Here is a 14873-nt window from a genome sequence, read left to right as displayed (position 1 = left end):
CTGATGCGGGGCTCGATCCCAGAACCCTAGGATCATGACCTGAGCCGAAGGCAGACACTTAACGACTGAGCCACCCAGGCGCCCCGAAATAAATGAGTTTTAATATTGGAAGTACACCAGTATAAGATTGGAATTTGGTTTTTCTGTTAAAATGGTAGTTTTCTTAGGTTATTAGTTTAAGTTGTAAACAAAGATTATATCTTTAATCAGCCTAAAAAAACAAAGTTTCTAAGTTTTGTCTTTAAAATGGAATCTTCTCAACATTAAGAAAAATTTTATTAACAATGATGTAATCCTCTGCATTTGCCTTTAGAATCTTATTGCCACCTTGGCTAATAGATAATTATTTTTAATTTTTTTTAAAGATTTGAGAGAGAGAGAGAGAGAAGGGGCAGGCAGAGGGAGAGGGAGAGAGAACCTCACGTAGACTCCCTACTGAGCATGGAGCCTGACACAGGGCTCCATCTCATGACCCTGAGGTCATGACCTCACCTGAAACCAAAAGTCGACGCTCAACCAACTGAGCCACTCAAGCGCCTACTAAGTTTTTAAATGATCTATAATCTTACTTAGGCATGTACTTTAAAATCTTCTGATATTTCAGATAAACTTCCCAAAATTCAACTTCTAAATGAAGTCTTTTTGACTAATTGGGCTTATTTGGTATGTCAAGTCACATGGGAAACATTGTCAAATAAGTGATGATAAACCTCCTCAGGTTATATTTTATAGTTGAATGCTAGAACTCTTCCAGAAATTATATAAAATTTCTAAGGTTTTATTTTATTTATTTATTTTTTTTATTTTTTATTTTTTTAAAGATTTTATTTTTTAGAGAGCGAGCGAGAGAGAAACAGCATGAGAGGGGAGAGGGTCAGAGGGAGAAGCAGGCTCCCTGCTGAGCCGGGAGCCCGATGCGGGACTCGATCCCAGGACCCTGGGATCATGACCTGAGCCAAAGGCAGACGCTTAACCATCTGAGCCACCCAGGCGCCCAAATTTCTAAGGTTTTAATATGACATTATAGCAGGACACATCAAAAGTTCCAGCAAAGCAGGGGCGCCTGCATGGCTCAGTCATTAAGCGTCTGCCTTTGGCTCCAGTCATGATCCCAGGCTCCTGGGATTGAGCCCCACATAGGGCTCCCTGCTCCGTGGGAAGCCTGCTTCTCCCTCTCCCACTCCCCCTGCTTGTGTTCCCTCTCTTGCTGTGTCTCTCTCTGTCAAATAAATAAATAAAATCTTTTTAAAAAAAAGTTCCAGCAAAGCAGATTTAAAAAAAAAAAACAACCCTATATGACCAATTACTATTCTTGCTGTGCTTGCTCGGGGGCAAGAGGGGGACAGTTATTTATGTACTGTACAGCAGGAATGGTAAACTGCAGCTCTCAGGCTAAATGCAACCAAACACCAATTTTTTGCATGAAGTTTATTGTTTATTGGAACAGAGCTACACCCATTCATTTAGGTCAGTGGTTTTCAAGTACTTCATGAGTACAGTCTTGACCCCCAGGGCACATCTAGCGACATCTGGAGACATTTTTGGTTGTTACGGGGCGGGAAGGGAACTATTGGCATCTGTTACTGGCAACTTGTGGCCAGAGATACTGCTAAACCCACTGTTGTGCACAGGACAGCTGCCTAAAACAGCTGGCCCAAAATATCAGCAGTGCCAAGGCTGAGATACCCTGGTTTATAGGTTTCTCTGGATGTTTTTGCACTAACATTGTAGAGTTGAGTGGTCTGACAGAGCTCATATGACCCACAATACCTAACATGCTTACCATCTGGCCCTTTATGAAAAGTTTGCCAATTCTCTACAAGAAACCATAAAATATACTTAAGTTATTTCATGTGTAGTAGGTTATCTATCAATTCTAAAAAGCTTCAACGTTATTTCTTCTAGAAATGAGCCAACCAATATTTTTTTATACCTCTTCTAGCCATATAAAGGTCTATAGTAAAAAATTATACTTTATATTTTATTCTGATTTTTTTTATTTTTTAAATTTTTTTATTTATTTTTAATTTTTTAATTTTTTAAATTTTTATTTTTTTTAATTTTTTAATTTTTTTAAATTTTTAAAAAATTTTTTTATTTTATTCTGATTTAAGGGATATTTTTTTTTTAAAGATTTTTTATTTATTGATTTGACAGAGAGAGACATAGCGAGAGAGGGAACACAAGCAGGGGGAGTGGGAGAGGGAGAAGCAGGCTCTTGGCCGAGCAGGGAGCCCGATGTGGGGCTCGATCCCAGGACCCTGGGATCATGACCTGAGCCGAAGGCAGATGCTTAACGACTGAGCCACCCAGGCGCCCCTGATTTAAGGGATATTTAAAACAGTGATTCTCAAAAGCCAATCCAAGTATCAGTAACTTTCCACGATGAACTTTTCACTGGCCCATAATGAAATGAGAAAAATAAAGACAAATTTTGGAGATTTTCATAAAGCTAACTTAATTCAATGTTAAGTGTTATTCCTAATGATTACTTCCTCCTATATTTAAAAATATTAAAATGCCCTTTCTTTTCTGAATCAATGTTGGTAAAAGGTAGTTTCTTTAATATGGCAAAACTGATAGTTGTAACATTGGATCAAGTCGTTAAAAAAATTCATTGCTTCTTGAAATCCAAAAGTCAGAAGACCTCTGATTTAGAGGCTTTTGTTCCATCATGAGGATTCTTTGATGTTGAATATATGTCACATATCATTGCTGAAGGTATTTCTTAAGTGTGTTTTGCAATGTCTAATAAGTGATGAACTACAGCTGAAGGCTTTTCCACATTCATTACAATCGTAAGGTTTTTCTCCAGTATGAATTCTTTGATGTTTAGCAAAGGATGAATCATGCCTAAAGGCTTTCCCACAATGACTGCATTCATAAGGTTTCACTCCCGTGTGGACTCTCTGATGAATAGAAAGATGAATTCTCTGGCTAAAGGCTTTCCCACATTCCTTACATTTATATGGTCTTTCCCCAGTATGAGTTCTCTGGTGTTGAGTTAGGTACGTGCTATGGCTGAAGGTTTTACTGCATACATTACAAATGTAGGGTTTCACACCCGTATGAATAATCTCATGTTGCCTAAGGTGTCTAATCTGGAAAAATGCTTTGCCACAGTCTTTGCAGGTGAAAGGTTTATCTCTAACATGAGTTCTCAGATGCTGGATCAGCCCAATGCTCTGGCTGAATGCTTTCTCACATATGCCACATTCATAGGGCTTCTCCCCAGTATGGATTCTAACATGTTGAGTAAGAGATGATGGATGTCTGAAGGTTTTCCCACATTCCTTACATTCATAGGGTTTCTCACCAGTATGGATTCTCTGATGTGGAATAAGGGATGAACTTTGGCTAAAGGCTTTTCCACATTCTTTACATCGGAAAGGTTTCTCTCCAGTATGAATTCTCATGTGTTCTGTAAGATGAATGAGCTGTTTGAAGATTTTTTCACAAATATTACATTCAAAAGTTTTCATTCTTGTATAACTCCTTGAATGATTGATCAAATCTAAATTGTATCTACTTCTCTTTCTAGATATATCATATTTATGGTCTTTTTTTCTTGGAGGACCTTCTGGTCCAGGAATAACTTTTGAGCTCACATTAATACTTTTCTCAAATCTGTTAGATTCTCGGCCTCTCTCCTGGGTGAGTGTTTTCTTATGGGTCAAGGGGATTTGCCCCTCACCCATTCCTTGGTTTTCCTGGTGGCTTTCTAACTTATCACATTTGGAGACTCTTCCCAACGTGGAATATACAGTGTTTCCTCTCGTGGACTGTTCCTTCATTAGGCCATGGTGTAATTCTTCCCCTGAAATATCATTCTTTAAGGTTGACTCCCTGGTTTCTGTTTTATTCTCCAAGTCTGAAAGAAATCCCAAAATACAAATGACCCACATTCAGTGCACTTTATTTTTTTTTTAAAGATTTTATTTATTTATTTGACAGAGAGAGAGATAGCGAGAGCAGGAACACAAGTGTGGGGGTGGGAGAGGGAGAAGCAGACTCCCCACTGAGCAGGGAGCCTGATGCGGGGCTCGATCCCAGGACCCTGGGATCATGACCCGAGCTGAAGGCAGATGCTTAACGACTGAGCCACCCAGACGCCCCTTCAGTGCACTTTAAAAAATAAATGGCCATAGAGGGGGAAAATGAACATGTACTAAGCATAGCAACCTTGGACTATCTTCAAATGTAGTTCTGCCCCCTTTAAAGCTAATATAAAAGGAAATGAAGAAATGGTCAAAAGAAAGAAGCTTTTAGAGTATGGAAGGGGACTTCCAGGAATTGGGAGGAGTTCATCCATGTGATTTCCAGAAGGAAGTGCACTAAGAAGAGAGCATTGTTGTAAGGGTAAATATCAAGAGATAAGATTAAGGAACACAGGATTATAGTGCCATATCATCTCAAGTCCATATTTCTATGACAAAATTTTCTCTATTAAAATAAGTTTTTTTCGGGGCGCCTGGGTGGCTCAGTTGGTTAAGCGACTGCCTTCGGCTCAGGTCATGATCCTGGAGTCCCGGGATCGAGTCCCACATCGGGCTCCCTGCTCAGTTGGGAGTCTGCTTCTCCCTCTGACCCTCCCCCCTCTCATGCTCTCTCTCTCATTCTCTTTTTCAAATAAATAAATAAAATCTTTAAATAAAAAGGTTTTTTTGGGCGCCTGGGTGGCTCAGTTGGTTAAGCGACTGCCTTCGGCTCAGGTCATGATCCTGGAGTCCCGGGATCGAGTCCCGCATCGGGCTTCCTGCTCAGCAGGGAGTCTGCTCTCTCTGACCCTCCCCCCTCTCATGCTCTCTCTATCTCATTCTCTCTCTCAAATAAATAAATAAAATCTTTAAAAAAAAAAAAGTTTTTTTCAAGTATTTATCTCATACTTTCTACACATTGAAATAAAACATTAAATAATATAGGAGAATAGCCTCTCTCAATCTCATCTCCATTCCCTTAGTCTCTTAGGATTTTGGAATACATCCATTTAGATATTCCCAACAGTATGTATATGTGAATGTGTACATTTATGTATGTATGGTCACAAATATACATTTGCACAAAAAAGGGATATATATAGTTCTGCATCTGTTTTGTTTTTTATTTATTTATTTATTTATTTTATTTTTAAAGATTTTATTTATTTGACAGAGACACAGCGAGAGAGGAAACACAAGCAGGGGGAGTGGGAGAGGTAGGAGCAGGCTTCCTGCTGAGCGGGGAGCCCGATGCGGGGCTCGATCCCAGGAGCCTCGGATCATGACCTGAGCTGAAGGCAGACGCTTAATGACTGAGCCACCCAGGCTCCCTCTGTTTTGTTTTTTATTCAACTATATCTTATGGGCCCCCTTCTGTCTGTACATTTAGATTTATCTCATTCTTTTTAACAAGTGCAATGCATCCCACTGCATTCCACTGGTGGGCGTATCATAATTTGACTTTATTGAAAAATATTTAGGTTGTCTCCAGTTTTTCATGTTATCATTATGCAAACATTTGTTTATACTCCTGTCAATATTTCATAGGATTTACTAAAGAGGAATTACTGGGTTCTGGATATGTGTGCTCTCAGTAGATGTGGGTGCTCGTAGAGGAAGAATCTCTACAGGGAATAAGGAGTCACTTAACTTTTCAGGGTAAGAACAAGAAAAATGTCATATTTCAAGAGGTCAGATCTGACAGTAACATTCAAAATGATTCAGAAAAATAATAAAACATCAAAAATACAACTAAAAATCATAGTAACAGACATGAAATGATGGGAACTTGGCTTGGCACTGCATCAACAAAGATGAAGAGGAGAAGAAGGGGCACCTGGGTGGCTCAGTCGGTTAAGCATTTGCTTTCGGCTCAGGTCATGATCCCAGGGTCCTAGGATTAAGTCCTGCATCAGACTCCTTGCTCAGCCGGGAGCCTGCTTCTCCCTCTGCCTGCTTGTGCTCTTTCTCCCCATCTCTCTCTGACAAATAAATAAATAAATACAATCTTTAAAAACAGGGGTGCCTGGGTGGCTCAGTTGGTTAAGCGTCTGCCTTCAGCTCAGGTCATGATCCCAGGGTCCTGGGATCGAGCCCCGCATTGGGCTCCCTGCTCAGCGGGAAGCCTGCTTCTCCCTCTCCATCTGCCTGCCGCTTCCCCTACTTGTGCTCTCTCTCTTTCTCTGTGTCAAATAAATAAATAAAATCTTTTAAAAAAATAAAAATAATTTTAAAAAAGAAGAGGAAAAGTGGATCTACTAGCAGGTAATATCAGAGAAGCATGAGAAATGAGGAAGCACTGAGAGTAGAAAAACATGATACATTCTTGCTGATACCATGATTTTTGCTCTTTGAGACTAAAAGAATAGGAGGAGTCAGGATGAGAAATTTGCTTGGGAGAGAAGACGGTCTCTGTTTTCAGATGTATTGGGTTTGAAGTGACAACAGTGCATCTAGACAGAGATGTCCTAAATACCAGGGGTATGTGGGAATAGAGTTCATATGGATGTATGAGACAAAGATGAAAATATGGAAAATATAGGTGTCAAGGAACAAGTGAAACCATCACAATGCACTTGTGGGCATTTGTGCGGATATAAAACAGCAGCGTAAAAGACAGAGGCCCCTCAGGGATTGTGGCAGACACTGTTGGATATTCACCAAAATCTGTTCTTCCCATTTCTGGACAAGCAGCTACACTATATTTCCCAATCTTCCTTGATTTTGAGTTAAGGGACAAAGGTTTCTCCCATAAGTGACTCAGAGTAAAAGTCACATGAACCACTCCAGGCTGGCCCATTAAAGCTCCCAGATGGGATTCCTGCGTGCTCTTATCCTGCTGCTGGCTATCCTTAGATGAGGAGCAGGCCCTAGGGGATGGTGCAGCCACCGTGTGGGAGAAATCTCAATCCCAGATCCGCTAGGTGGAAAAGAACTGGCCATTGGCCTAACCAGTTCCCCCAGACCAGTGTATGAGCAAGAAATTCCTATTCCATTTGAGCCACATTTTAAAGTCTATCTGCTATAGTCGTTTAGCCTATCCTAACAGAGGTGGAAATGATGTATCTGCATTAAAAAGAATATTGATGGGGCGCCTGGGTGGCTCAGTCGTTAAGCACCTGCCTTCGGCTCAGGTCATGATCCCAGGGTCCTGGGATCGAGTCCCGCGTCAGGCTCCCTGCTCTGAGGGAAGCCTGCTTCTCCCTCTCCCACTCCCCCTGCTTGTGTCCCCTCTCTTGCTGTGTCTCTCTCTGTCGAATAAATGAATAAAATCTTTAAAAAAAAAAAAAAGGATATTGATGAGAAGCACTGAAAAGGCAATAAGAGAGATAGAGGAGATAAAAATTATTAAACTGGCTGGTGGAGGAAAGGACAGATACCAAGAAGGTGGTGAGGTCTATGAACCTAATGCCGCTGTGTAGAATAGCGCTGTAAGAACACAAACTGTGGAGTCAGGAGGATTCGAATTCAAATACCAACTCCACCAACCAGTAGCTAAGTGATGCTGGACAAATTTCTTAACCTGTGAGTCTTCTTTTCCTCCTCTGTAAGATGCGGCTAACGTAGGCACAGGACTCACAGAGGCCACCTGGATGAACAGCTGTCATTATTATTGTTCTTAGATGAAGAAGGCTATTAAAAGCTGTTTGATTTGGTAAGAAGGAATTCTGTGGGGATTTCTCACAGAGTCCTAAGTTATCTGAAATAAAAAGTTAAACTATACAAGTTAAAAGGAAAATCAGAATTGAAACTATGATTACAGAGTAAGATTCAGGAAAAAATTTTTAAAGGAATCGTGAGAGTGAGATCCATGATAAAATGACATGAGAATCTGGTGAAAGGTGCTGTCCTTAATGAGAGGAGACCCATGAATACCTGAATGGACAGGAGAAAGAAGCTATGATCAGGGCAAGGTTTGGAATACTGGAGAAAGCAAGACAATCACGAAAGTCAGGTCAGGAGAATTAGTCAAGAAAACTAACCCTGATGAGAAAGGCATCTCTTTCCCCAATACTCCAGAGAAACTAATGAGAAGAGGCAAATGCAGGTGGTAATCAGGTTTCTCGTGGGTCCCATCCAGATAGCATGGTCTCCCCCACAGCCTGGAGAAGTCTTCAAGTGGAGCTCTCCAGCAAACATGACAAAGGCCCCAACTGCCTTGCTCTTACCTGAACTTGGACTTCCTGAAATCTCTCTCTCGATCAGCCACGGCTCTTCTCCTTTCTCCAGCTGGGAAATCACACCAGGTTTGGAGAGCTGATATCCTGCTCATGAAGAAGAAAACACTGCATGTGCTGAGGTCAAAGAGCCATCCCAAGAATTTAAAGATAGTTCTTTGGTATTCAGGCCTGCTGAGGGGTAGAGTAGAAAGACCAGGGCAGAAAAGACCACAGCTATCCTGACTTGCTGTTTAGAGGGAACTAGAAAGCTCTATCATAACCCAAAGCCCAAGCATAGCACTTCGGTTAGAAATAAAGATTTTCTTCCAACAGGCAGGTTCTGGTTGTAAGGGGAACTCATCCTTACCCACGGAGACCAGGTTCCCATAGTTCTCCAGCATCACCTCCCGGTATAGATTCCGGTGAGCAGGGGCCAGTTGCCCCCACTCCTCCTGGGTGAAGTCCACAGATACGTCCTTGAAGGTCAATAGTCCCTAGAATACCAAATATGTTCCTTTTCAGTTCTAATACTGCCTACATGCTAAGAGATTCTAGCCAAGTCTACTTGGACACTCTCTTGAAAATTGGTTGGTTGACTCTGCAGGAGGTTACAAACAACGCAGAAAGCATATAAGTTGTCTTTTGCAACTTATCATTTGGCTAAAGGAGAAATACTCATGAAATATTAAAGAAGGTCTCAGAGCAGTATACAATAATTTGGATTAAGGACAATAAAGATCAGGAATATTTGAGGAAAGGGAGAGTTCAAAAGAGGCTCACGCTGCAAGAGAAGACAGGGACCTTTGTCGGGCTGAGAGAATTGGTTAAAATGAGAACATTTCAGCATAGGTAAAATACCATTAGCTGGGTATTAGTAAGAAAAGTACATGAGAACAGCACATTCCTGGAGGGAGCATGAATTCTGCCTAGCAAGGAAGATTTGACCAAAGCAGATACCATGTTGTGAAGTACAAGAGCCTGTCATGTATGATCCACACAAATTAAATAACCATTTTATGATTATTTTTAAAAATATTACCAAATGCAAAGAGAACCCAGAAGCCAGAAGGTTAAGATAGTAACACATTCCTTAAGTATAAAGATGACTCTAATGCTTTTTATGTATTATAAATAAGTCTGGAAGGCATTTCAGGCCTATTGGGCTGGCAATAGCATCCACATTTAACCCATTAGAAAACTGAATTTGAGGAATGTTAAAGATATGGGATTAAACCCTATATACCATGTTATTTTGGAAACTAAGATCACTCCACTATAAAAGTCTTCTGTTCTCTAAGAATATCTCCTTCTATATTGATTTTCTGATTACTCTATTTTCTGAGTTTCCCTATGACTTGGGGGTTTGGTAGCACAGAGCTTTGCCCGCTGCCAATGGTTTTCTGATTAGCTCATTTATGATACACGGACACTATTGAACTGCTCTTGGAAGTTTTCCTTTCTTTTCTGGTCAGCCTATTTAGTGTGTGCCCTTCATGACCTGCCAGTAACTTCTCTACTCATTTACTTTTTCATCTCAAATTCTGCTCCAAAATATGACCAGCAATCCTCTCTTAAAGGTCATTAATGAAGTGCATTACATCTCCAAGAATGTCAGAACCGCATTCTGTTAATTTTTAAATGTTGCTTAAAATGTTTTACATCTAGGGTGCCTGGGTGGCTCAGTCGTTAAGCGTCTGCCTTCAGCTCAGGTCATGATCCCGGAGTCCTGGGATCGAGTCCCACATCGGGCTCCCTGCTCCACGGGAAGCCTGCTTCTCCCTCTCCCACTCCCCCTGCTTGTGTTCCTGTTTTCGCTGTCTCTCTCTGTCATATAAATAAATAAAATCTTTAAAAAAAAAAAAAATGTTTTACATCTAAAATGAATGATGTGCTATATTGAATTTAAGTTAAAAAAAAAAAAAATGTTTTACAATGTTTGTCTTTCCCCTAGATGACACTGTGAGGTTTCAGGGCAAGAACTACATTACATACTTTTACACACACACACCCCACCCAGGACAATTTTTATTTTTTATTTTTACTTTTTCAAATTTTTATTTAAATTCTAGTTAGAATATAGAATATAGTGTAATATTGGTTTCAGGAGTAGAATTTAGTGATTCATCACTTACATATAACACCCAGTGCTCATCATAACAAGTGTACTCCTTAATATCCATCACCCATTTAGCCCATCCCCCACGATTTTTAAATGTGTTGGATAAATGGCCAGAGGTTTGTCTGAAACAAGAAGGTTCCTCAGGAACCTTCTATTATGGTGAACCTCCTATTATGAGGAACCATCTACTATTGGTGGGAAAATTACCAGTGAAATGAATCAATGTGGCCTGGTTTAGAACAGGCTAAGAAAATCCAACCCAGCAAGTTAAGCCAAAGAAAATCAAAGTCCAGGGCTCTTAAAATCTGAGAAACAAGTTCAAGAAAGTGACAGGAAACCCCAACCCACCTGAGATTCCACTGTCGAGGGCCTAGAGGTGACTTCATCCTCAAGACTTTCTCCCTGGGTCGCATCAACATCCTGAGAGAGCAAAACTGAGAAAGGAGAAGAGCCATGAGGTTTACATCTCCCCAAACAGAAAAACAGCTTGCAGACCTGCTGAACACGGCTCCTCTCTCAAAACATTCACAGAGAGGGACACTTAGAGCAACTCAGCGCAGACTGGGGCCTCCTTAATGAAAAGGAGCTACAGTGCACTGCTTTGGGCATTAATACTCCCCAATGGTCAACACTGGTCCAGAAGCACAGATCTACTGGGCCACTCCTCTGTTCAAAAATCCTCAAAGCTTCCCCACTGATAAGAAAGAAAAATCCAAATACCTGCCCATGGATTTCAAGATCCTCCACAACCAGTCCATCGTTGCTTCTCTACCCTTCTTCATCCACTGGACTCACCCACCCACATAGCCCCAGTCACCCTTCTTTGAACATACCTCCTACTCGGTGAAAAACTGAGATATCCTTCTGGACCAGTTCAGGTGAAGTTTTTCCAAACACTCTTAATGAGAAGAAAGCTTCTTCTTCCCTGTACTCTTCCAAAGCTTGTTTTTATCTCTGCTTAGATATCGATCTCAGACTGCCTCCTGTTATATTTATTTATATAATTATCTCCCTCAGTTGAATATTAGTATGAATATATGGGTAGCAACTATCTGGTTCATTTTTTTTCTATCTGCTAAAGTGTTAAGCATAACACCCTGCCAGGTTGCTAGAATTCCAATACTGGCTGAATTTAGGTATTAAAAATATGAACTAGGAATTAAGGCAAATACATTGTTGTCCTTATACTTTTTCCCAACTTTTTATCATGCATATTGAACACCCATATATCCACCACCTATATTCAATGATTGTTAACGTCTGCCATATTTGCTTCATCTATCGATATATTTTTTGAACCTTTTCAAAGTTGCAGACATCATGATACTTCATCTCTAATTACTTCAAATAAGGATCTTCTTCATAATCCTAATACCATTTATCACACCTAAGCAAGTTAACAATTCATATTCAGATTTTCTCAACTCCTCTCAAACTGTCTTTTTTTTTTTTTTTAAAGATTTTATTTATTTATTTGAGAGAGAGACTGAGAGAGAGAGAGCATGAGAGCAGGGAGGGTCGGGAGGGTCAGAGGGAGAAGCAGACTCCCTGCCAAGCAGGGAGCCCGATGCGGGACTCGATCCAGGGACTCCAGGATCATGACCTGAGCCGAAGGCAGTCGCTTAACCAACTGAGCCACCCAGGCGCCCTCAAACTGTCTTTTATTCTGGATTTATTCCAACCCAGGAGCCAACCACGGTTCACACATTCAAAGTGGTTGTTATCTGTAGTCTCTCTAGAATAGTACTTCCCTCTTTTTTCTTGACGTTGGCTTCTTAAAAACCAACAGTCTGTGCTAGGGTTTACCTTACTTGACAATCCCCTGTATTTTCTTTAAACCAGAAGTTCAGCCTTTAAGCTCAATTTAGGACCAGGTTAAATATTTTGGCAGGAATTCTTCATGAGTGATACTAATGTGCTTTTTATTACACTACCCAGAAGACACAAAATGTGAGGTTATCCCATCATTGACACACTTGGTTAAGAGAGTGACCACCACGGGCACCTGGGTGGCTCAGATGGTTAAGCATTTGCCTTTGGCTCAGGTCATGATCCCAGGGTCCTGGGATAGAGCCCCACTCCTCACTCCTGCTCAGTGAGGAGTCTGCTTCTTCCTCCCCCTCCTAAGTAAATAAATAAAATCTCAAAAAAAAAAAAAAAGACAGTGACCACCAGATATCGCCACTGGAAAAGAATGTTCTTTCCTTAGCATTTAGCAAGTAATTTATGGGAGCAATACTTTGGCACCCTGTGAATACCCTGCCCCATTAGCTTTTCAATTATTTCATTTATAGTAAAATAGTTTCTCATTCCTTCTATTCTTTTTATTGGCAGATATTTTCTGTAAAAAGCTTTCCCTCAGCAATTGCAAATGACCTAAAATGCAAGGTAAATGCATTCTTCGTTCCCATAATAATTTATTTCCAAAGTAAGAAATCAGTGTATGAATCACCATCACTGTTGGTAAATGAGTCTTTCCCCTTTCTCTCTTTTTTTTTTTTTTAAGATTTTATTTATTTGTTTGACAGAGAGAGACACAGCGAGAGAGGGAACACAAGCAGGGGGAGTGGGAGAGGAAGAAGCAGGCTTCCCACAGAGCAGGGAGCCCAATGCAGGGCTCGATCCCAGGACCCTGGGATCATGACCTGAGCCGAAGGCAGGTGCTTAATGACTGAGCCACCCAGGCGCCCCTCCCCTTTCTTTAAGTGTCATCATGAACTTATGGAATTTTATTTATTCAAGGTGTTACAATCAATCTGGATACTTAACAGTCCTAAGTTTGTCCAAACCTGCCATCCTGCTGGTACATGTCCATTAGTCTCTGGACTCTTCCTTGCTTTCTAGCACAAGATACTCCAGGCTCACCTGGTGCTTTCCCTGCTGCCTTCTACTTCTGACCTAGCCACCAAGTGCCTGGACAGGTCTCTCATTTGATTCAAATTTCCTCACTGTAAAATAAAGAAAATCAGGCAAGTCTTCCTTGCCCCACATGGGGAAAATGAAAAGAAATAACATATACAGTCATGACACTTAGATATTGGGTTCAGGTTGAACCTACAGTATTATTCAGGAAAACTCCAGGCCAGGAGCCATAATCAAGAACTCCAGAGACGTTTTACCCAATTGCCTCCCCAAGAGATGCTTCCGCTCAGCTGTCTACCTTCCTTCTCACACTAGAGGACGCTGCTTTTCTTCCTTCCCGCCAACCAGCCTATTCTCACCTTCTCCTTCAAACATCTTAGTCACATCCTCCCACAGGGGCGCCTCCTCCTTGGCCTTCTTTGGATGGCGCAACTTCACCAAGGTGCTGGCCTCCATGGGCAGGGTGATGAGTAGCTGCCGTAGCATGATGACTTCAGCACTCCTTTATGGGGCTCTCTGTCTCAGCCCACAAAGCAGAAGGTCCTATTTGGCTTGGCCACTTTTGATAAGCAAACTGCTGGGAACTCGGGCTTCCCAGTTGTGCTGGAATCCTCCACTCTGGCGCACCTGGGAACGTACAGTACCAAAACCCGGAGTCTGGACCTTTTAAATGTCTAGGCTCGCAAGGAACATCTCGTCTTGAGCGGCTGTCTCCTTAGCAAGCGGCGGGAGGCTCCAGGTTTCTAAGCAGCCACCTCTACAGCCCCCTGGTGACACTGGACAGAAAACATTAGTCAGCAAAAGGATCCAGAAAGTTCAGTCGCACAGTCAGAATTCTAGAACTTACACCAGTAGTGATTATTTTTTACAAAAGGTACATGAAGACGGTGCATATACACAGCCCACGCGGTCCAAACCACGGTACTGGTGTCATGAAACACAGAGATGAATAAAGCCCAGTTCTTTGTTGGGGGTAGTACTCTGTTTAAACTAGTCTTGAGATCTGAAATCCCAAAGGCGCTGGGCTTGAATCCCAGCTCCTTCGCTTCGCTTGGCCGTGGCAAATCACGGAACCCCTGCAATCCCGTCTCCTCCTCCCGCAACGGAGAGAATAAACCTTTCTCCAGGCCTGGACCTCGCGGGCTTTGTCTGAGCGCGACCCCTGGCCGCCGGGCGCACCACGCGCCACGGGGGACCGCAGGCGGGGCGGAGCCGGCGCTTCCCGTCGCCCCGCCCCAGACCCGGCGCAGCCCCCGCTCACCCCGCTGGCCGGCTCGCCCGGCTCGCCCTCGCTCCCTCGCCCGTCGGCCGGCAGCCCTCTACGCAGCGCCGAGATGCTCCCACGTAGCGCAGCCGTGGCCGGTGCGCCTGCGCGGCAGCGGCCTCCGCGCGTGGTTCCCAGCGTCCTCCGGGGCAGCCTCCGGCTCGCGGCGCTTCCCGGCATCCTCGCCGGGAGGCCGTGTCACTCCGTCACTCCGGGCTCGCTGCTGCTCCGGATCCCAACTAGGGGAGATGCAGCCCCACTCCTGCGGAAGGAGACGGAGCGGGTGCTCTTGTCCCCACCCAATCTGCTGAATAGAGCCGTCTCCCTTCTGCCGGCAAGAGGCAAGTGAATGTTTCCATGGGGAGATTGGAAACCCTTGACAAAAGGGAAACATCTCTATCACCTTTTTGTCCAAACAACATTGCTCTAAACGAATCCATAGCACTTTTACTTCATATGTACGTGGAAAAGCCTGAAAATGGAATGGAATC

General features: G+C 42.5%; 1 protein-coding gene across 2 annotated transcripts; it reads right to left on the bottom strand.

Annotated features, from left to right (window-relative positions):
- Positions 1-1120: 1120 nt before the first annotated feature.
- ZFP69B (ZFP69 zinc finger protein B) lies at positions 1121-14763 on the bottom strand. Of its 2 annotated transcripts, none has more exons than XM_081818199.1 (6): positions 14380-14763; positions 13478-13894; positions 10605-10690; positions 8505-8631; positions 8147-8245; positions 1121-3871 (listed from the first exon to the last, which is right to left on the bottom strand). In XM_081818199.1, exons 2-6 carry the CDS (start codon positions 13602-13604, stop codon positions 2703-2705), a joined length of 1608 nt encoding a protein of 535 aa, XP_081674325.1. In that variant the 5' UTR covers positions 13605-13894; positions 14380-14763; the 3' UTR covers positions 1121-2702. The 2 variants fall into 2 exon arrangements, with proteins under 2 accessions (XP_081674325.1, XP_006737578.1); XM_006737515.3 differs by having other exon boundaries at positions 1125-3871; positions 8147-8242; positions 14380-14759.
- Positions 14764-14873: the final 110 nt, after the last annotated feature.

Source organism: Leptonychotes weddellii, chromosome 4, assembly GCF_054177405.1.
Source record: "Leptonychotes weddellii isolate Sample4059 chromosome 4, ASM5417740v2, whole genome shotgun sequence".
Taxonomy (NCBI): domain Eukaryota; kingdom Metazoa; phylum Chordata; class Mammalia; order Carnivora; family Phocidae; genus Leptonychotes; species Leptonychotes weddellii.
The sequence above is the reverse complement of the archived record's forward strand: the minus strand, read 5'-3'. Positions and strand labels throughout refer to the sequence as shown.